Below are 23,498 nucleotides of genomic sequence, written 5' to 3'. Positions count from 1 at the left end.
CCCTGAGAGAGAGCTCAGTGCCCCCCCAGCCCAGGACCTGGCCTCAGCCCTCAGTCACCTGCCAGACCACCAAGTGGTTCAGCAGGGTCGGGGGCAGTTGCAGACTCTGAGAGCGGAGGGCAGGACGCCCCTTAGAGAGAGCTCTTGGCATCAACACAAAGAGAAGGAAGCAGAATCAGGCCAAGGGAGACTCAGCGAGGGCCTCACACAACTGGAGTCGTTCAGAGCTGGGATGACAAGCCCCTCACATCAGGACTTCCCTGGTGGCCCAGTGGCTAGGACTCTGCGCTCCCAATGCAGGGGAGCCCGGTTCAATCCCTGGTCGGGGAACTAGATCCCACATGCATGCCGTAACTAGGAGTCTGCATGCCACAACTAAGACCCCGTGCAGCCAAATAAATAAAAAATATTTAAAAATAAGAAAAAATAATACCCTGTCTGGGCGCTGCCCAGACACTCACCATTAGCGCCCTTTCCTCCTTACCCTAGACTCCCTCCGCCGTCACCCAGCACCTGATTCAGACCCTCATCTCCTGCGGGCCCCTGGACCCTTCGCAGTCCAGGGTTCCGGCACTTGTGTGTTTGCCACCCACACTGGGGACAGGGAGTACGAGAGACACATGGGTGACCACCTGGGCGCAGACAGACCCCTCCCTGGCCCCTGGGTGCCGGCAGCCCCACCGGCTCTTGCTGGTCAGGCTCAATCACCCCTGTGGGGTGGTGTCTTCTCGTGCAGGCAACAGCCTCGGTTCAGTGGGACACAGCTGTGCTCTCTGCTTCCCTCTTTGCAAAGTAGGGGCGCTAGGTCCACAAGGCCAAGAGTTTTGGGGACGGGAACCTTGAGTTCCCTAAGCGGGTCTCCGGGAGCAAGGGCAGGCGGGAGTGTCGTGTGGCACCAGGACCGATCCACGCGATGTGCCCACGACCGGGGAGACGCTCTGCGACGGGGGGAGGGCGGTGAGTATGGAAGAGACCGTGCGCGAGGAAGCTCTTACCCAGCGCACCCAGGCCAGGGCTCCTCCCTCTGTGGCTGCTGCCAGACGACCCTTGTCTTCCACGGAGAACCGTTTTCCACTGTCACTTCTCTCTGCTGCTAACCTTGCTGGAAGGAGGCTCACCAACAGGGAGATAAAAGCACAGTCTTATGCGTGATCATCAGTCCTTACCGTGCAGGTTGCTCGTAGCCTCTAGACCTCTGAGTGGTTCCAGAGCGCCCCGTGGTCACAAAACTGCTCTGTAAGTATTTAAGAGGTGAAACAAAAACAAGGAAAGCAATTTGTACTAGGAATTTGCGTGCTTTTCCAGAATTGACTAGCCTGGGGCTCTGGTCCTGAGTCCGGCCAAGTGCTCAGTTATCTGAGCCACTGAAGCTCATGGGCGGTGAGGTGAGGTATCCCGGCTCCCTGCAGATAAAGAGAGGGCGTTACACTGGGCCGGTGCCCACTCCACTAGGTTATTTCCAGCTCCTGAGATTTTTCCTAGGGCTTCTGCCATATTTAGGATCTTCTACACCTTCTTAAAAAGTCCCTCTTGGGCTTCCCTGGTGGCGCAGTGGTTAAGGATCCGCCTGCCGATGCAGGGGACACGGGTTCGAGCCCCGGTCCGGGAAGATCCCACATGCCACGGAGCAACTAGGCCCGTGAGCCATGACCGCTGAGCCTGCACGTCTGGAGCCTGTGCTCCGCAACAAGAGAGGCCGCGATAGTGAGAGGCCCACGTACCACGATGAAGAGTGGCCCCCTGCTTGCCGCAACTAGAGAAAGCCCTCGCACAGAAACAAAGACCCAACACAGCCAAAAGTAAATATAAATTTTTTTTTAAAAAAGTCCCTCTTAAAAACTGCCAGAATATACACCCTAACGAACACTGCCTTTCAAAGTGAACCTGAAAAATAAAACAGTGACAGTGTTTCACTTAATAAAACATTTCCAATCTTGCTTCAATTCAAAGCATGTTTTGAACAATGGCAATGCCTTCAGAGTCAATGTATGAGTCGCTTGAGAAAGTCAGCCAGCAGTGAAAAGTACCCCTCTGTTTTCACCAAAACTTTATTATTTGTTAGGCTTGGATCTCAATTTTTGGCACTGAAAACAAAAAAAATTGAAGACCTTTTTTTTTTAAAGTTCCACAAGCTTTGAGAAGTTCCAGACACTTTCAACAAGGGCAATATTATTTTAAAATATATATATGATTACCCCAGGTGATGACTTAGAAGCAGATAACATTTGCTTAACTCATCTGTTGTGTTATTTAATAGTCATGGTCATTTTTACCACAAAAGTTGTATTTTATTTATACGAGTTCTTACAAAATAGAGTTTATACACTTTGGCTGAAAATCGAAAATGCTTTTCCCAAAAAACAACTGACATATGATCACATTCTTAGTTCTTTGATGATATAGTAACATTAAATCATTTTTAGAAAATTAAAAAGCAATTTTAAGCTAATTATTAGCATCTACAAATCCGTAAAATTATGAAATATCTACAAGCAAATGCACAAAACACCAGTGAAAGTGAAACTCGAGTGAACCTTGATGGAGAATATTAAAACATTCTTCTCAATAGTTTTGAAACAGGAGGGAAGGGGGCAGGGCACAACCTTTAAAAGAATGACATAGCCCGAGGACACGATATAAACTGATTAGAACCAAATGGGTCCAAGATGGCGGACGAGTCGACTTCCACTAGACCTTGAGCCTCAGTATACGCTCACTGTAACACATCAGCAAGCTAAATGACACACCCACAGGCGCCATGACAGTTCCAAGAGCGACCACAAGGGTCAAAAAGAGGGCGGCGGCCCAGTTCCTGGAAATCCCCGCCCCTTCCCCCAAACAGCTGGAATACTCCTACCACTCATTAGCCTATGAAATGACCCACCCCTATAAAAACGGACAACCCCAGACCCTGGTGCCACTCTCGCCTTCTGAGATGGCCAATGCTCTGTGGGTGGAGTGTGTGTCTCTCTAAATAAATCCACTTCTTACCTATCTCTTTGTCTCTCGCTGAATTCTTTCTGCGATGAGACACCAAGACCCTGAGCTTCATGAAGTCCTGAGACCAGGTGTGTGACCTCAGCTGGAAGCCTGTGGGTTCAAGTCCCAGTCTGAGTTACACGGTTTCAGTTTTACTTCAGATTCACATTACAGTTGTGGCCCAACATGGTTATCACCAAAAAAAAAAAAAAAAAAAAAATCAGACACTTCAGCAGATAGAAATTTTATTATTTCAATTTGATTCTGTTCCCTAAAATAAAAGAGCAGTCTATGAAATATGAAATAAATAAGAATAATCTGGAAGTCGTGTAGGGGTCCAGTTTCAGTACACTGGCACTTTCCCATTTCTCTCTTTATTTTATAAAGTACTTCATTTAGCCACTCTGGAAGAATTTATTTTTTTGATATCAACTTGGCTCAGAATCAGTGTCCCATTTTTGAATTTTCCAACCTGTCCAATCCGTCCACTTGACAAAATACTGGGAGCCGATTTCTTCTTTTTGGATTTCCTACATTTAAAGTGAGAGGAAGGTACTATAGTTAAGCTTATACAAAAGGATTTCAGCACCACCAACCAGGCCACCGAGGTCTGGCCCTGCAACCTCCTGGCCCCTCCCATGCAAGGCCCCCACCCCACTGCAGCACCACTAGCTTCCTGCGTCCCTGAACATGCCAACTGCCTCCTGCCCTAGGGCCTTTGCACTGGTTTCTTCCACGTTGAATATTCAGCTACCAGATCTTTCCGGATCTTCCCCACTCAGTTCTCGACTCAGATGCGGCCTCCTTAGAATGACACACCAGCCCACCCTCAGTGACGTTCTCTCACGATGCACTATTTCAACCTCCTCACAAAACCTGCCAGGACCTGACATGCCCTTACTTATCTGTTTAGATGTTTTGCTGTGTTTCTCTCCCTAAAATATAAGCTCCTCCAGGGCGGGGACTCTCAGTGTGATCATGGCTGTGCGCCCAACACCTAGACACCTATGTGCCGGCGCACAGTGGGCCCTTGACAGACCACACAACCAGAAGAGATGACCACCTTCCAGCATGTGCAAGCTCGCTAGGGGTCCAAGAAAAAGCTCAAGACAAAAGTGGATTTCGAAACAGTAATTTGAGGAGAGAGAAAAAGGTACTTGAACAAAAGCTAAGAAGCAAGCAGAAAGGCACAAAATCAACACCCCATTGCTCAGACCACGGCGCTCTGCCTCATGTGGCCATGCAAGTGCGGGCAGCACAGGCTCTCTTAGGAGGGGACAGAGGTCTTGCTGGAAACGTCAGCCTCAGCTTTTCCACTAGTCACTGCACATGTCTGGTCTTTGAAAATGGGAGACTGGAGAAGGTTCCTAGTTCAATCCTGAGGGAGTTGTCTGATCTTGGACAATTTACTGAATCCTGTCTCCCCCCTCAAGGGCTGACTTAGGATCAGGAGAGACAGTGCACCACTGTATCAGGCTAGAAACACCACATCAGTTCAAGGTATCATGTTCAGAACTAACCAATGGATTTATCCACATCATTCCACCCGAGTACCTGATGGTATCACTCACCTGTCTTCCTGTCCTTTCCTCTTCTTTTTCTTGAAGATATCTGTGTCCTGGGCCTGATTTCACAATTAAAGAAAACATATGTATCAGTAATGGAGATTCAAAAAAAAGGCAAGAGGTTTGTGACCAAAAGCCACAGAGATATCATTTATTTTTAATATTTTTTCAAGTAGGCATGTTAATTATACAAAGTTTCATCCTAAAACCCTTTCAAGACTGTGAAAGGCCATTCAGAGAAAACAGACAGGAGAAATGTCAAATCTTCCATTTTAGGCGAAAGGGAGGGAGCGTAACATCTATTCCCCTTGTGGTTTTTCAGAAGCCCGTGTGTTCTATACAATGTAAAAGGCAAAAAAAAAAAAAAAAAAGACTGCATATAGGGAAAAGGTCAAAGTAGCTCCCAGTACCTGAACAGGAGTTTGCTATTTCAAAGCAAACCTTTCAGGTAAATAAGTCAGATTATGTGGCTGGTATCACAAAATGTAGCTGACTTGAAGAGAGGGTAAGAACAGTCATCTAACTCTAGATTTGTTGCTGTCTAGACTGCTTTCCAAGCAGCGGGGTCCAGCAAATTGCAACCACCTTTCTGTTCTAGTTTAAGAAAAGGCTATCACACCTACCGTTCTCTTTACTTTTTCCTTTGCAGACTTTTTTTCTTTGATTTGCTCCTGCAAAACCTTGTAATTCACATAACTATTTTTGGGAGGCTGAAATGAGAAAGGACACCAAGCATCATTTCTGACTTGGCCTTTGCCCCCGCCCTGCCCGGGGCGCCCCCCTTTGCTGCACCCCGTCTGCGGGTGGGAGGCAGAAGCAGCCCTCACCTTAGCGCCCAGCATAATGGCGCGTCCCTGCTCCAGGACTCTCTCCTTTCCTTTTCCATAACCTGTGATCCCAAACCGGTGCACTTCCAAACGAGCCTGCAGACACAAAGCACAGTCAGGCCCAAGTGCCTTCCAGAAACTCCACAGAGGAAACACAGCCCTAGGAGTGCTGCCTGCCAGACACGATGGGCTACATGCCCAGCACTTTATGGAGGACCTGCAGGGGCTACACCTCGCAAGAGTGCTGTCACGGTGTGGTTTAAGCAGCCTTGTGGAGTCTCTCACAAAGGTCCATAGCCTCCCCACGCCATTCTCCCACACTGAACGCAGGCAGTCGAAGCAAAGACTTATCTCCACACAAATTAGTGACAAAACGAGGGTGACCCGCAGAGCTCTGCTGTACTTTAGGATGTGCCCTAAAACAATACTACCCATAAAGGCAACAACTAAAAGTACCTTCCCAAATACATCTACTCACACGTGGAAACCCTTTATCACAGCAGCTTCAAACACAGGTCCATGTTCTTTCTTTAAAAACATATTGTAGAAGAGAAAACGTCACCAATACCCATTCTCGGCAGCTGGATTACTTCCTGTCTTTTTTCTCACACATTATTTTTAAATTTTTATTACTATTATTTATTTATTTATGTATTATTTTGGCTGCGCCAGGTCTTAGTTGCGGCATGTGGGACCTTCATTGCGGCACGTGGGACCTTCATTGCAGCACATGGACTCTTAGTTGTGAAATGCATGTGGGATCTAGTTCCCCGACCAGGGATCGAACCCGGGCCCCCTGCATTGGGAGGGTGGAGTCTTAACCACTGGACCACCAGGGAAGTCTCTCCCACACATTTTTAAAGCCTAGTCACAACCACAGAACACACACATCCTTGCTTTTCCTACTTACCATTGTATCATTGACACTGTAGTCACAAAGCCGACATGTTTTAAACGACTGCACAATGTTGAATCAAGTAAATGTAGTGTGATGTGCTTCGCCATTTCCCCAACCATTGGACAACATGTAAACATATGCATTTTTGTTACAAAGCTGAAAAATTAAGAATTTCAAAGCACGTACCTTTTCTAAGTTAAATTCTTGCACATCCACATCTTTCTCGAGGATACTAGTTTTGGTCTGAAAAGGAAAAGAAAACATTCTTATTAAGGTCGTCTGTTCCTTACAGCATCCATCACACCAAGAGCATACTCACGTTTTTAAAAGCCTTGGAACTGGCCCAGATGCCTAAATAGCAAACAATAGTACCTGCTTGTTGCACAGAAGCCTGATTAACAGCTAATGGAAGACAAATGGAGAAAATAAATGTAAGGTTTCAAAGTTTAAGAAAAGACTGACGAGAAACTAAAAAAGAAAAGAGAGTAAGAGAGAGACCAATGTCTGTATCTCACACACCAAATGTGGGAAACTCTGTATGGTGGGGGGTTTAGAAAAGGATAACTCAGCAGAATTTTAGAGGGTAAAAAGGTCATATTTAAATAATTCTCAGGAATTCCCTCGCGGTCCAGTGGTTAGGACTTAGCGCTTTCTCTGCCATGGCCCGGGGTTCAATCCCTGGTCGGGGAACTAAGATCCCACAAGCTGGGAGGGGAAGGGAGGGAGGGAGGGAGGGAGAAAGAATTCCCTCTTTTCTTCCCTCCTATCCAGCCATTGGAATAATGGCTAACTCTCTTAAACTCTCTTGAGTTGAAATTTTCTTTCAGGAACATCAGATTTCTAGAAATGATGGAGACTGGGTTTATAATTCCCCACAGAAAATAATGATACTGGAAATGCCATCAAAATATGTGACTCTTTGCATCAATATATCCCCTGGCTGTGGTTACCAATCCATAGAATTGACCAGAAGTTTGAGACTCAAGGAAACTATTGTCAAATCTGGCCAAGGACAGCGGTCTCTACTCAACCTCAGGCCATCCCAGCCATGCAGCATCTAGAAAAGCAGTCCTGGCCTCTGGCTCGGAGGAGCAGGGTCTGTGCGGAGAGCAATAGACAGGGGAATGGCTTGTTAAAACCCTTCTGCTTGTAACCTGCCTTCACTGGTTAAGCTCGTTTTAGTTATTTTGTTCTTTCCTTTCCCCTCTCTTTAACTGCATACCTACCCAGCTTCTCGTAGCCTAGTTGTTTTGCAGGAATTTGGAGTCAGCTCCTGCCAGGGCGAGCTGGCTAAGGATGGCCAGGTCATCAGCCCTAAAATGGGCCTGCGCAGGTGTCCGAGGAAGGGCCTTTTGAGGTCAGAGGCCAGAAAGCTCCGATCACGCTGAGCACCTCCATTCTGAACACAGACGCCTGTGACCCAGATACGCCTGCACAGAACACCGATTACCTCACCTTTTCCCCTTCCTCCGATCACCCTTCCCCACTCCTAAGACCACCATGCTTATCCCATAAAGACCCCAGCCCCCTCGCTGTTGGGAGGCGGATCTCAGACTTGTTCTCCCATCTCCTCACTTGGCTGCCTCCTGAATAAACTGTAAACCTCAGCATCTACGCGTCTGGCTTGCTGCACGTCGGGCAAATGGACCTGGTTCGGCAACAGATCCTTCTTTACAGAAAAAAATTCTTGGATAATTATCATGATGCTGAGTCTATTAGCATGATCCCCACCACTACCTTAACTTTAATTTCTACTTTTAGCTTTGAAACCACTTTAGTACAGTATTCACAATGCAGCACCTGCATTTAGAAATAATCAGTGGTCTCCCCTGTCTTCTTTCCCCTACCCTTACTGTGGTAGGGGGCACTAGTGCCTACAGGTAATACTGGGTCCTCCTCCACTTCTAGGCTCACAGGAGAACTGGGCTTTGCTGCCTACCTGAAGTTAGGCACGGCTACATGACTTGTTTTGGCCAAAGTGTGAGCAGACGGAAGCATGCCCCTTCCACATGAAACCTCTAAGAGCCTTCATCGGGACTTCCCTGGTGGTGCAGTGGTTAAGAATCCGCCTGCCAGTGCAGGGGACACGGGTTCGAGCCCTGGTCTGGGAAGATCCCACATGCTGTGGAGCAACTAAGCCCGTGAGCCACAACTACTGAGCCCGTGAGCCACAACTACTGAAGCCCACATGCCCTAGAGCCCGTGCTCCACAACAAGAGAAACCACTGCACTGAGAAGCCCATGCACCGCAACAAAGAGTAGCCCCCGCTCGCCACAACTACAGAAAGCCCGCGCGCATCAACAAAGACCCAGCACAGCCAAAAAATAAAAAATAAATTAAAAAACAAAAGGCTTCATCAACTCCCCTTCTCCACCAAATGGTGGAGCCCCTATCACCCTGGGCCCCTAGAACAGGACGGCATGGATCATAGCCGTCTGCCCTGACAATCCTGATGAACACGTAACATGAGAACAAGATGAACTTTTGCCTTTAAACCACTGAGATGTAGGGACTACTTGTTACGGAACCACTGTCTCACCTATCTTGACTGATAAAGCCTCACTGTCCCATACACGAGAGAGAGAAACGTTTGGAGATTGTGAGAACTTGTCTGTCAGGTAGTGAAGAAGAAAGCAAGCTATAAGAAGCAGACTCAGACTGAGTACCAGACTCAGTGAACTTTCTCATGGGCTGACTTGCTGACCAAAAGTATTTTCTCCTGCACTGGTAAGATTTTTCTTCTATTAGTTACCCTGTCCAAACTTTGTCCAATTAGAGAAGAGTTGGGTAAATAAACACTCTCTTTTTAATTATGCCAGCAGTTCTGGGAATATTGAGAAATTTTTTCATATCTTCTTGAGCGTAAATTATTTCAATTAGATTACTTTCTTCTTAATACCTATCTGACACTCGATATACTAAACACTAGGGGACATGGTACAGCTAAAGGGTGATGGACTTCAGGGCAGCCCTGGGGTACGGCAGAGATTATGAGGGCAGTAAGAACCCGGGGCAGGGACTTCCCTGACAGTCCAGTGGTTAACACTCCATGCTTCCAACGCAGAGGGCGCAGGCTGGATCCCTGGTCGGGGAACTAAGATCCCATGTGCCATGGGGCGTGGCCAAAAATAAATAAATAAATAATATAAAATAAACATTAAAAAAAAAAACAAGAACCTGGGGCAATAACTTGACAGAATGTCTTTATGTCTAGTGACGCTTCTGGTGCAGTACACTTGTGTTCCTCAAGAAACAAACAGCGTAACTAACCTACATTCCCTCTTGCTTGTGTAGTAGCTGGGCACACAGCTTTTAAGCCAGAAAGTCTGGGGTCTGAACCTGAGCTCTAGCACTTATTTCACATCCACAATCCTTCATCTGGAACCCTGAGACAATTCAGATGGTGATGCTGTGAATATACTGAATACTGTCCAAGACAGCAACCCGTAATTAAGCGCATTCACGTTTCTGCAGCAATGCCCATGAATATTCACGCCCCATGGAACCAACAGAAATAACTCTTAAGCCTCACTTCAGTTCAGGTCGGGTTTTACTGCCAAATAAATTTGCACCAAACTTAAAAAAACAACCTAGCTTGTGCTTTCCAAAGCTCTGGGGTTTTGGAACTGCAGATATGGGATGGTGGGGTACCTGCTTAAATGCAGGCAAAGAGCTCAACCTCTCTAGGCGTCAACCTCTTCTGCGAAATGAAGACAGGTCACGCTGTGAAGACCTAATGAGATACCGAACGAGTTAATGAATGTAAATAATCACGGTTAGTACACAGTAAGCACTCAGGAAATACTGGTAACTCTTTACTCAGCAATTCCTTACATGTTCAGAAGCAGCGTATGCGTACCTCAGTCCAGGCCACAGGATCCAGGCGTCCCTTCTGACCTACAGTACACTGTTCTATTATTTCTACTATATCTTTCTTGTCTCTTTTCTGTGGAGGCCATAAGGTTCATGAGATGGACCAGTGTTAGGGGTGGAACAATCACATCGATCAGACACACCTCTGAAGGCCAGACAATACTTGGATCATTTTAAGCTACACTTGACCCTTTCATTTCTTAAGAGCACAGGAATTTTCTTCCTTATAGGCAGCCTTGCACTCATTAAAGAGTGAGTTCATCCACTCAATCCTCAAATCACAAGTCCAGGCCACCCCATTTTGAACCTGGACCCCTGCAGTAATCCTCACTCGGTCCCCTCATGCCTCTGGCTACTGCTCACCTATGATCCATTTACCACGCAGGGGCCAGAGCCATCTTTTTAAAATATAAATCAGATCACTTCATGCCCTTGCTTAAATCCTTTGGTGGCTTTCCATGTGCTTTAAACTAACTCCAAAGGCCCCATGTCTCCGAGGCCTGGTGCGGGCTGGCCTCAGCCTGTCTCTCCAACAGCCCACACCTTCCCCCCTCCGTCCCCCTCCCCCTTGTCTTCTGGCTCCTGGAACCCCGCAGGCCTCTCTACAGCTCAGGGCATTTGCAAGGCAGCTTCCCTCCCCTGCATTACTCTGCTCCCTCCTTCCCCAGCACCCTGCAACAGAGCATCAGCCTCAAGTCACCTCCTCGGACACCTCTGACCACTGGCTCTAAAGGAAGTTCTGCCTGTTACTCTCAGGACCCTGTATCTTTCCTTCAGAGGGTTTATAGCTCTTTTTAAGTATATTATTGATATTAATTTATCCAGGGTTTGCCCAACCCACCAGTAAACCATACACTCCATGAGAGAAGAGGGCTGTACCTTGTTTACTGTGGGATCTCCTAGGCCTGGCAAGGAGTAAGCACCCAATTATTTGTGGAATAAATGAATGAATAAGATTTCTGGGCAGACTACATCTATAGAGCTTTACAAATGGGACATGATCAGGAAGTTCACTTGTAGGTCAGCTATCTGGAATGGGTAAAATATTAAACAAATGGTGACCAAGTTCCCAGATAACTCCATTAAAAGGGGTTCTGGTCAACAACTCCGATGCAGGGGGAAGGGTTTCCCACACATGGGAGCAACGGTCCCACACAGTCAGGTGTCCTACAGTTCAGTGCTACTCTGACACTATCTACCAGAGACGGCACAGGTTCCGCAGGTGAAGGGGCTCAGTCCTACAATACCGTCCCCACTTCAGAGGCCAAATGCAAGCCCAGGTTGTTACCTGTAGTACTTCTAACAGACCGCCTACAGACTGGAAGTTCTCATGACCCCCTCCTTGGGTTCAACTAATCTGCTAGAGTGGATCATAGAACTCAAGAAACCCGTTTACCTCCTAGATCACCAGCTTATTCTAAAAGGACATAACTCAGGGACAACCAGATGGAGGAGATGCAGAGGGCAAGGCTCGTGGGAAGGGCGAGGAACTTCCACACCCTCTCCAGGTTCCACTCTCCCAACCTGGAAGCTCTCCAAACCGAACCCCGTCCTTCTGGAGTCTCAGAGGTTTCATCACATAGGCATAATTGAGTAAATCGTTGGCCACTGGCAACTAGCCCCTTTGCCCTCCCCAGAAGTCAGGGCATAGGTTCTCTAATCACAAGGTTGGTTCTCCTGGCAACCAGTCCCCATTCAAGGACGCTTTCCAAGTCATTTCACTAACACAACAAAAGACACCTTTACTGTTCTCATCGCTTAAGAAATTCCAAGGGTTTTAGCTCTGTGCCAGAAACAGGGACAAATATTTAATATTTCTTATTATAAATCGTCATATCACACCTACGAAAACCTGTTTCAACACACTATGTAGTTTAATCATTGTTTATTGCACAAGCCTAAATTCTGGGAAAAGAAGGTCATTTACTTGCCAGCACCTCTTGTGTTCTCGAGAATACTTCAGACAACAGAGGGCAACAGGAACTCACATGGAGACTCGACTAGTGGGGGGAGCCACATAAATGGAGAAATAAAAGGAAAACAGAAATAAAAAGAAAACTTCAAAGATGGAGGCTGTCATTATTTGATCACGTATTTTTGCGGACCCCATGTCTGCACTGTCCTACGGTGACTTGTAAGTCTTCAGAGAGCAGGGGCCACGTGTACCTGTTCCCATGTTGCACAAACTCTTAGCAGAGCACTATGTGTCTTAATTACTCCAATGGTCTATCCTTTGCCTGACATGCCCTATACCCAGGATATGCCATAACAACTAGCCCTATATTAATTTGCAGTTATTTATATGTTGCAATGTCAACATTCTAAAGTCTTTTTATGGGCGTATGTGTTTTTACTGTGTTCACATATACTGTCTCCTTAGCCAGACACATTCACATTTTCAGAAGATAAACTTTAAAAAGGAGAAAAGGGTCAAGATGGCGTACTAGGAGGACGCGGGGTTTGTGTCTCCGCACAACTAGGGCACCTACCAGGCAACGGTGGGGGACCAAGGACACCTAAGGGGACAGGAGGAACTCCCAGCAACCGGGCAGAACGTGGGGCATGCGGGGAAGTGAAGGGGGAGGAGAAGTGGAGGCGGGACTGGACTCGAGGGGCAGCTGGGGGAGGGGAAGGGATCCCACGCCCGGAGGGGAAAGGGGAGGGACGGTTGGGTGGGCAGAGGATCAAAAGGGAGCGTGGCCAGGCTTCCTCTGCCCACTTGGGCCCCGGGGAGCCAGCTGAGATCCCGGGCCTGATCCTCTGCCCACCGAGGCCCCCTCCAGCCGCACGGGTCCTGAGGGAGTTGGGGGGGAAGGGGGAGCAGAAGTAAAGGCCGGACCTCCAGGACCGGCACCCCTGAGGGGCAGCTGGAGGAGGGAAGGAGTTCTCATACCTTCTCCCCTCCCCGCCTCCACGGAGCCCACCCACGGTTAGGGGTTCAGCACTGACAGGGGAGACCCTCAGGGGAGCGGAGGAACGGAAGGGAGCGCGGCCAGCGCTCTCCCTGCCCACTCGGGCGCCAAGGAGCCTGTTGGGCTCCAGGGCCTAATCCCCCGCCCTCCCTCGGCAGCACAGAGCCCAAGCCCCGCCCCTGCCCCCCACCCGGGGCCCCGCCTCTACACCCACTCCAAGACGCCCTCCAGCTATGCTGAGCCTAAGCGCCACCCACACACCGTTACCGAGGGCCCGACCTCCAAACCCCAGAACTGCACACTCCGGAGGCCCCCTAGGGCCACGCTGCCTCTCCCCCAGCAGAGTTCAGGTGCGAAGCCTGAGGCTCCGGCCCGCCCTAAACCCCTCCCCCACCTAAGGTCCACCTCCCACCACCCCTCCCCCCCTAAGCTCTGCCCCCCCCATAGCCAAGGCCCTTCCCGGCCTTTCTGTTTTTCCTCTTTGTTTTTTCTTTTTTCTCTTGTGGTTCTGTTTTACCTTGTTGTAGCTGTTTCAATTCTATTTTTATTTTTCCTAATGTATTTTTTAGCTTTCTAATTTTATTTTCTTTTTTATGCTTTGTTATTGTACCACTCCTTTTTTTTTCTTTTCTTTTGCCGTGCCACACTGCTTGCAGGATCTTGGTTCCCAGGCTGCGGGTCAGGCCTGAGTTCCTGTGGTGGGAGGGCCGAGTCCAAACCGCTGGACTAACAGAGAACCTCAGACCCCAGGGAATATTAATTGGAGTGAAGCCTCCCGGAGACAGGAGGTCCTCATCTCGGCACCGAGACCCAGCTCTACCCAACTACCTGCAAACTCCAGGGCTGGACGCCTCAGGTGAAACAACCAGTAAGACAGGAACACAGCCCCACCCACAAATAAAAATGAGACAACAAAAACTATGTTACAGGTGAAGGCGCAAGGTAAGAACCTCGAAGACCAAATAAATGAAGAGGAAATAGGCTACCTATCTGAAAAAGAATACAGAGTAATGATAGTAAAGATGATCCAAAATCTCGGAAACAGAATGGAGAAAATACAAGAAACTTTTAACAAGGACCCAGAAGAACTAAAGAGCAAACAAACAGTGATGAACAGCAAAATAACTGAAATTTAAAATACTCTAGAAGGAATCAATAGCAGAATAACTGAGGCAGAAGAACAGATAAGTGACCTGGAAGATGAAATGGTGGAAATAACTGCCAGGGAGCAGAAGAAAGAAAAAAGAATGAAAAGAACTGAGGACAGTCTCAGAGACCTGTGGACAACATTAAATGCACCAGCAATCGAATTACAGGGGTCCCAGAAGAAGAAGAGGAAGAGAAAGGGTCTGAGAAAATATCTGAAGAGATTATAGCCAAAAACTTCCCTAACATGGGAAACAAAATAGTCACCCAAGTCCAGGAAACACAGAGGGTTGCATACAGGATAAACCCTAGGAGAAACACACATATTAAGCACACAAAGAAAAATTAAATTCAAAGAAAAAATATTACAGCAGCAACGAAAAGCAACAAATAACATACAAGGGAATCCCCATAAGGTTATCAGCTGATTTCACAGCAGAAACTCTGCAGGCCAGAAGGGAGTGGCAGGATATATTTACAGTGATGAAAGGGAAAAACCTACAACCAAGACTACTCTACCTAGCAAGGATCTCATTCAGATTTCACAGAGAACTCAAAAGCTTTACAAACGAGCAAAAGCTATGAGAATTCAACACCAAACCGGCTTAACAACAAATGCTAAAGGGACTTCTCTAAGCAGGAAACACAAGAGAAGAAAAAGACCCACAAAAACAAACCCAAATCAATTAAGAAAATGGTAATAGGAACATACATATCGATAATCACCTTCAATATAAATGGATTAAATGCTCCAACCAAAAGACACAGACTGGCTGAACGGATACAAAAACAAGACCCACATATATGCTGTCTACAAGAAACCCACTTCAGACTTAGGGACACATACAGACTGAAAGTGAGGGGATGGAAAAAGAAATTGCATGCAAATGGAAATCACAAGAAAGCTGGAGTAGCAATACTCATATCAGATAAAATAGACTTTAAAATAAAGACTGTTACAAGAGATAAGGAAGGACACTACACAATGATCAAGGGATCAATGCAAGAAGAAAACAAGTATATATATTTATGCACTGAACATAGGAGCACCTCAATACATAAGGCAAATGCTAACAGCCATAATAGGGGAAATCAACCGTAACAAAGTAATAGTGGGGAGACTTTAACACCCCACTTACACCAATAGACAGATCATCCAGACAGAAAATAAATAAGGAAACACAAGCTTTAAATGACACAAGAGACCAGACAGACTTAATTGATACTTATAATAGGATATTCCACCCAAAAGCGGAAGAATACACTTTCTTCTCAAGTGCACACCGAACGTTCTCCAGAATAGATCACACCTTGGGTCATAAATCAAGCCTTGGAAAATTTAAGAAAACTGAAATCGTATCAACCATCTTTTCCGACGAACTCTACGAGATCAGAAATCAGTTACAGGAAAAAGAACTGTAAAAAACACAAACACATGGAAGCTAAATATTGCGCTGCTAAATAACCAAGAGATCACAGAAGAAATCGAAGGAAAATTAAAAAATACCTAGAAACAAATGACAATGAACACGACGATCCAAAATCTATGGGAGGCAGCAAAAGTAGTTCTAAGAGGGAAGCTTATAGCAATTCAAGCTCACCTCAGGAAACAAGAAAAATCTCAAATAAACAATCTAACCTTACATCTAAAGCAACTAGAAAAAGAAGAACAAAGAAAACCCAAAGTTAGTAGAAGGAAAGAAATCATAAAGATCAGAGCAGAAATAAATGAAATAGAAACGAAGAAAACAATAGCAAAGATCTATGAAACTAAAAGTTGGTTCTTTGAGAAGATAAACAAAATTGATAAACCTTTAGCCAGACTCATCAAGAAAAAAAAGGGAGAGGACTCACATCAATAAAATTAGAAATGAGAAAGGAGAGATTACAACTGACACCGCAGAACTACAAAGGATCATAAGAGACTACTACAAGCAACTCTATGCCAATAAAATGGACAACCTGGAAGAAATGGACAAATTCTTGGAAGGTACAACTTTCCAAGACTGAACCAGGAAGAATCAGAAAATATAAACAGACCAATGAACAGGTAATGAAATTGAAACTGTAATTAAAAATCTTCCAACAAACAAAAGTCAGGACCAGATGGTTTCACAGGTGAATTCTATCAAACATTTAGAGAAGAGTTAACACCTATGCTTCTCAATCTCTTCCAAAAAACTGCAGAGGGAGGAACATTCCCAAACTCGTTCTACAAGGCCACCATCACCCTGATACCAAAACCAGGCAAAGATGTCACAAAAAAGAAAATTACAGACCAATATCACTGATGAACATAGATTCAAGAATCCTCAACAAAGTACTAGCAAACAGAATCCAACAACACATTAAAAGGATCATACACCATGATCAAGTGGGATTTATCCCAGGGCTGGAAGGATTCTTCAATATACGCAAATCAATCAACGTGATACAGCATATAACAAACTGAAGAATAAAAACCATATGATCATCTCCATAGATGCAAAACAAGCTTTTGAAAAAATTCAACACCCATTTATGATAAAAAACTCTCCAGAAAATGGGGACAGAGGGAACCTACCTCAACATAATAAAGGCCATATATGACAAACCCACAGCAAACATCATTCTCAATGGTGAAAAACTGAAAGCATTTCCTCTAAGATCAGGAACAAGACAAGGATGTCCACTCTCGCCCCTATTATTCAAGATGGTATTGGAAATCCTAGCCATGGCAATCAGAGAAGAAAAAGAAATAAAAAGAATACAAATTGGAAAAGAAGAAGTAAAACTGTCACTGTTTGCAGATGACATGATACTATACATAGAGAATCCTAAAGATGCCACCAAAAAACTACTAGAACAATCAATGAATCTCGTAAGGTAGCAGAATACAAAATTAACGTACAGAAATCTCTTGCATTCCTATACACTAACAACGAAATATGAGAAAGAGAAATTAAGGAAACAATCCCATTTATCATCACAACAAAAAGAATGAAATATCTAAGAATAAACTTACCTAAGGAGGCAAAAGACCTGTACTCAGAAAACTATAAAACAATGATGAAAGAAATCAAAGATGACACAAATAGATGGAGAGATATACCATGCCCCTGGATTGGAAGAATTGAGACTGTGAAAATGACTATACTACCCAAAGCAGTCTACAGGTTCAATGCAATCCCTGTCAAATTACCAATGGCATTTTTCACAGAATCAGAACAAAAATTATACAATTTGTGTGGCAACACAAAAGACCCCGCACAGCCAAAGCAATGTTGAGAAAGAAAAACAGAGCTGGAGAAATCAAGCTCCCCTATTTCAGACTATACTACAAAGCTACAGTAATCAAGACAATATGGTACTGGCACAAAAACAGAAATATAGATCAATGGTACAGGACAGAAGGCCCAGAGATAAACCCACGCACCTATGGTCACCTAATCTATGACAAAGGGATATACAATGGAGACAAGACAGCCTCTTCAATAAATGGTGCTGGGAAAACTGGACAACTACATGTAAAAGAATGAAATTAGAACACTCCCTAACACCATACACAAAAATAAACTCAAAATGGATTAAAGACCTAAATGTAAGACTGGACATTATGAAACTCTTAGAGGAAAACATAGGAAAAACACTCTTTGACATAAATCACAGCAAGATCTTTTATGACCCACCTCCTAGAGCACTGAAAATAAAAACAAAAATAAGCAAATTGGACCTAATTAAATTTAAAAGCTTTTGCACAGCAAAGGAAACCATAAACGAGATGAAAAGACAACCCACGGAATGGGAGAAAATATTTGCAAATCAAGCAACAGACAAAGGATTAATCTCCAAAATATACAAACAGCTCATGCAGCTCAATATCAAAGAACCCAATCAAAAAATAGGTGGAAGATCTAAATAGACATTTCAGCAAAGAAGACATACAGATGGTCAAGAGGCACATGAAAAGATGCTCAACATCCCTAATTATCAGAGAAATGCAAATCAAAACTACAATGAGGTATCACCTCACACTGGTCAGAATGACCATCATCAAAAAATATACAAGCAACAAATGCTGGAGAGGGTGTGGAGAAAAGGGAACCCTCTTGCACTGTTGGGAATGTAAATTGATACAGCCACTGTGGAGAACAGTATGGAGGTTCCTTAAGAAACTAAAAATAGAACTAGCATATGACCTAGCGATCCCACTACTGAGAAACCGTAACTCAAAAAGACACATGTAGGGACTTCCCTGGTGGCGCGGTGGTTGGGAGTCCGCCTGCCGATGTGGGGGACAAGGGTTCGTGCCCCGGTCCGGGAAGATCCCACATGCCACGGAGCGGCTGGGCCCGTGAGCCATGGCCGATGAGCCTGCACGTCCGGAGCCTGTGCTCCGCAACAGGAGAGGCCACAACAGTGAGAGGCCCGCGTACCGCCAAAAAAAAAAAAAAAGACACATGTACCCCCATGTTCACTACAGCACTATTTACAACAGCCAGGACATGGAAACAACCTAAGTGTCCATCAAGAGATGAATGGATAAAGAAGATGTGGTACATGTATACAATGGAATATTACTCAGCCATAAAAGAAATGAAATTGGGTCATTTGTAGAGATGTGGATGGACCTAGTGTCTGTCATACAGAGTGAAGTTAAGTCAGAAAGAGAAAAACAAATACCGTATATTAATGCATATATGTGGAATCTAGAAAAATGGTACAGATGAGCCTAGTTGCAGGGCAGGAATAGAAAGGGAGACGTAGAGAACGGACATGTGGACATATGGGGGGAAAGAGATGGTAGGACGAATCGAGAGATTAGGTTTGACAATAAGTACACTACCATGTGTAAAATAGCTAGCTAGTGGGAACCTGCTGTAAGGCACTGGGAGCTCAGACCGGTGCTCTCTGATGGCCTAGTGTGGTGGGATGGCTGGGGGGAGGAGGTCCAAGAGGCAGGGGATGTGTGTATGCGTATGGCTGATTCACTTGGCTGTGCAGCAGAAACTAACACAACATTGTAAAGCAATCATACTCCAATTAAAAAAAAAAAAAAAAGAAAGAAAGAAAAGGGGAGAACCACCAAGGAAGCTAAAAATTTCATCAAGTTGAGGAAGTCCAAAATGTAAAACGAGTTGAGGTTCCTGAGAAAAGCCAACTACAATGAAAAGGGATTCTTTGGAGCAGAAAGAAGAATAACAGCCTGCTACACATGTTCCATTATTAAGAGATAGGGAGATGCAGACTCATTCAATGACAACTTTTTTGTCCTTTCTATAAGAAAGAAAACTCTCTATTCCAGAAAGATGAACACGAGTTGAGTCTAAGCAGAAAGTGAAGACCGAGACCTTTGAGGAAACAAGGGAGGGTGCCTAGATGCTTTATGTCGGTTAAATTCTCCAAACACATAATTGTATTGCACAACAGTGCTTTCCAACCTTCTTCACATCATGGCACACAGAGAAAATACTAGTATGTCTGGCTCACTGCGGTACTCTGTGGTAATACCAATCTTTCTGGAAGCTCCCTGGCTGGCCGGCTTGGGGGCTCTGGCTGCAAGGGCCAAAGGAATCCATTTCTTGGTCTGCCTGTAACAGTTCCCATTGCCCCAGTATTTGGATACTGTAAGAATTGGAAAGCTGACCTAGAATCCTAAAATAAAGGTAGATATGGTTACAGAATGTATTAATAATCTTTGAGGAAGAGATGCTGGTGAGCTTGACATAAAGTACTAACTAAATTCTAGAAAAGATGTGGTAAACACCAGTCACTAGCACGTGTTCACATGTTCATCAAGAATACGCAAGCCTAACTGTCTTTGTAGTGGGTTGAATCGTGGTCTCCAAAAAGAAATGTCCATGCACTAATCCCCGGGAATCTGCAAATGTGACCTTATTTGGAAAAAGCATCTTTGGAGTGTAATTAAGTTAAGGATCTCACGATAAGATCCATCCTAGATTTAGGGTGGCCCTAAATCCAATGACGGGTGTCCTTCTAAGAGAAAGGCAGGAGAGTTGAGACTCAGACACCAGGAAGAAGTCCATGTGAAGACAGAGGAAGAGCCCAGAGCTCTGCAGCCGCCAGAAGCTGGAAGAAGCAAGGAAGGACCGTCCCCCAGCAGAGGGAGCGTGGCCCAGCCAACAACATGATTTGGACTTCTGGCCTCCAGAACTGTGAAAGAATACATTTCTGTACAGCAGCCCCAGGAAACTAAGACAATCCTCTTTCTTTTTATGACAGACAAAAGTGTACAGGACATGGGGAAAGCAACAGATATGTGACGTCTGGATTTTTGCAATGAATTGGACAAAAACTTGTGAAGAAAGTTTGGATAAGCAGCCATGCCTCTCTCAGAGACTGAATTCTGAGTCAGACTTACAAGTTCAGCCTGAGATTGCTGCTCAGCAGTCACACTGCTTTCCATCAGAATGCAAGTTCCTTGAGAGAAAGCAGTTTTTGCCTTTTGTTCCCAGGGCCTAGAACAGTGGCAGGACAGCATCAGGGTTTTCACCACGAAGGCCAGCTCATTACCTTTGTGTTCTCGTCTTGATCGGGCTTCTGTTTTCTTTTTCTACTTCTGCTGTGAAATTCCACCACTTCTACTGGTTCCCTGTCGTTCCTCAGGGGAGAGGGGGCTACTGCAGAACTAGAGACTACAGGTCCTGAAGGGAGACCACCAGGGGTCACGGCGGGAACACCCTGCAGCTCTTCCTGGAGTTCCTGGAAGAAGCTGGAAGCGCTCTTCCTCTGGCCTCTGACAAGAGATCCAGGTTGGAGATCTGGCTCTGCAACCAAGGCCCCTGGGGTCCCCATATCTCTTTTCTTCTCTCTTTTCTTTCTGATCCTTTTCTGCTCTGCTTCATCTTCCGTCTCTCCTGTTCGTTCAAACACAAAAGGAAAAATAAGCATTTTGTGTTTCAGCTATCACTAATACCAAATCACGCGAATGCACGTGTACAGGTGCCACAGCTATAAACATGCAGAAATACACACAAAGACAAAAACTATTTTTCTTCCAAGAGGGTCGTATTTGCACAATTTATAGAATCCAAAGTGCACAGTCAGCTTTTCCCAGGGAACTATATTTACGTCTTTGACTCTTACTAGCACAATTACTTTAGTCCTCACCTTGGTCCTGACTGTACGTGTCATCATCACAATACCCCAGAAACTGGTAATCCCTGTTGGCTCACACTTTGTAATAAAAATGTTAGTACATCTGCCAACTGCAGCCAGTGTTTCTTTTTTTTTTTTTTTTGCGGTACGCGGGCCTCTCACTGTTGTGGCCTCTCCCGTTGCGGAGCACAGGCTCCGGACGCACAGGCTCAGCGGCCATGGCTCACAGGCCCAGCCGCTCCGCGGCATGTGGGATCGTCCCAAACCGGGGCACAAACCCGTGTCCCCTGCGTCGGCAGGCGGACTCTCAACCACTGCGCCAACAGGGAAGCCCCAGTGTTTCTTTTTAACACTTTCTAGGGTTACAGGTGGGGACCGCGGTTTTCCTATTTCCTTTCACGGTTATGAATTAAGATGAACCTAAGACAACTGGCTTAATTCGAATGCCTTTACTTTCAACTAAATCTCCACACCTCCCCTTTGTTTCAGCTGCTCAAACTCTGACCAGTCACCTGAAGGTTCTGACAAGAACTCTAGGCCTAACGACTCACCGACAGTATGACTATTACAGAGCTCTCCAAACATTAGCTATTTATGTTTGTCTATTTTCTCAGTCTTTTATTCAGTATATATGTATTAAGAGTCGACTAACCTTTGGCATTAGGCATATACAAATGAGTAGATACAGCCCATGCCTTCAGAGCTCCAAGCATAATTTCCAGGCTGTGTTAACACGACCTATATTTAGGATTTTGCAGAATAGTCCTTTCCTCTAGGACTTCTCAAGGTCAGAGGCTAAGTCTTCTCTGTCTTCCGACATTCCCAAGGGCACAGAGATGCCCTGTCCACAGTTCAAGTCGATAACAAGTGCAGGGGTTGGAGCCAGAGAGTGTAGGGCTTGGAACCCAAGCTCTGAAAATTACTAACTGGGTGAACTTCAAGTTTTTTAACCTTTAGTGCTTGTTTCTACAATAATGGGATCTGTCTTGTAATAATGGTATTAATGACAACATCTATTTCATAGGATTGTTGTGAAAATTAAACGAGTATATACCTGCAAAGCATGGAGTGTATGGTAAGTTCTCAATACGATTTTAGCTATTATTTTTACTGTGTAATGAGCTTAGAATTTTGAGCAATGGCTCCAAAATAAAACAGCAACATCACGCTACAAAGTTAAGAAATACGTTTGGCCTTTAAAGGCACTAATGCCTAACGATTATCTTTGGTGCAGGAACAAAGGATGTCACCTTCCCTGGGGCAAATTCTTCAGAGTGTGTGTAACGGTCTCCCTACCCAAGTGCCAGGAGTTGCCAATCTTTAACGATAAGCTCTTTTATCTTCCTCTTCCCCAGTCAAGATAAAAGAAGGAGAACATAAGTCAGCCAACTTAGGGATGACAGGTCATGAAGAGCTTCCTGTGAAACCGCCCCCCGAAGTCCTTGGCAGGGGACACACTGAAGGATGAGATCTCCACATGACAAGGTGGCACCAATGCCCGAGGGTCAGGCGAGTCTGGGGGGTGCGTGGGGAAAGGGGGCTTCCCGGAGGAAAGCGATTCAGGGGAAAGGGGTGCTATTTCGAGAGCCCGAGGTCCTGCGAACACCTCCCCGGTAAGTCTGAAAGCCTTGGTGCTTCCGACACGCAAGCCGGTCCCCACCGAAGGACGAGCTAGGAGGTTTAATTCATAAAAAACGCTCAACAGACTCCGGTCGCGGGTGAGGGTGATCTCCGACAGAAGCGAGTGGGGGACCCACTGTCAGAACCGGGTCGGACGAGCTGAGAGGTGCTCGACGTTCAAGAACCTTTAGTCGCGGAGGTCGGCCCAGTTCCGGGCTGCTCAAGTCCGCTCTCCACGTGGGCTCCGAAGGCCCGTACTCACCAAAGTCGTAGAGGTTCTGGAGCAGAACGTCCAGAAGGGCCTGAGAACCGGGAGGAGCGGTGGCGTCTAGCGCTGGCTGCTGCGCCATCGTGGGGCCCAGCCGGTCGTAGCGGGACAGCGCAGAGCGCGCGGGACTCCGGGGGCCCGGCGCCCGCTTCCGGGTTCCGATATGCCGCGCACGCGCGCGCTGCAGGTCCCCGCGCGGCTTCCGTCCTGGTTAAGATGGCGACGCCCGGGGTCCTGCGGAGGGGCCGCGGAGGGTGCTGCCGCCCTAGGCGAGGTCGGGCCGCCCCGCGCGGAAGAACCGCCCCCAGCAG

At 46.0% G+C, this 23,498-nt stretch overlaps 1 protein-coding gene across 1 annotated transcript; it reads right to left on the bottom strand.

The window, feature by feature from the left end:
* Positions 1-2,272: 2,272 nt before the first annotated feature.
* Positions 2,273-23,340, bottom strand: FSAF1 (40S small subunit processome assembly factor 1). Its single transcript, XM_079900427.1, has 7 exons — positions 23,182-23,340; positions 20,715-21,058; positions 6,456-6,512; positions 5,372-5,467; positions 5,168-5,254; positions 4,551-4,603; positions 2,273-3,509 (listed from the first exon to the last, which is right to left on the bottom strand). Exons 1-7 carry the CDS (start codon positions 23,267-23,269, stop codon positions 3,371-3,373), a joined length of 864 nt encoding a protein of 287 aa, XP_079756553.1. The 5' UTR covers positions 23,270-23,340; the 3' UTR covers positions 2,273-3,370.
* Positions 23,341-23,498: the final 158 nt, after the last annotated feature.

The sequence above is a fragment of the Stenella coeruleoalba genome (assembly GCF_951394435.1).
Source record: "Stenella coeruleoalba genome assembly, chromosome: 16".
Classification (NCBI taxonomy): Eukaryota; Metazoa; Chordata; class Mammalia; order Artiodactyla; family Delphinidae; genus Stenella; species Stenella coeruleoalba.
This window is presented reverse-complemented; position numbering and strand designations above follow the sequence as displayed.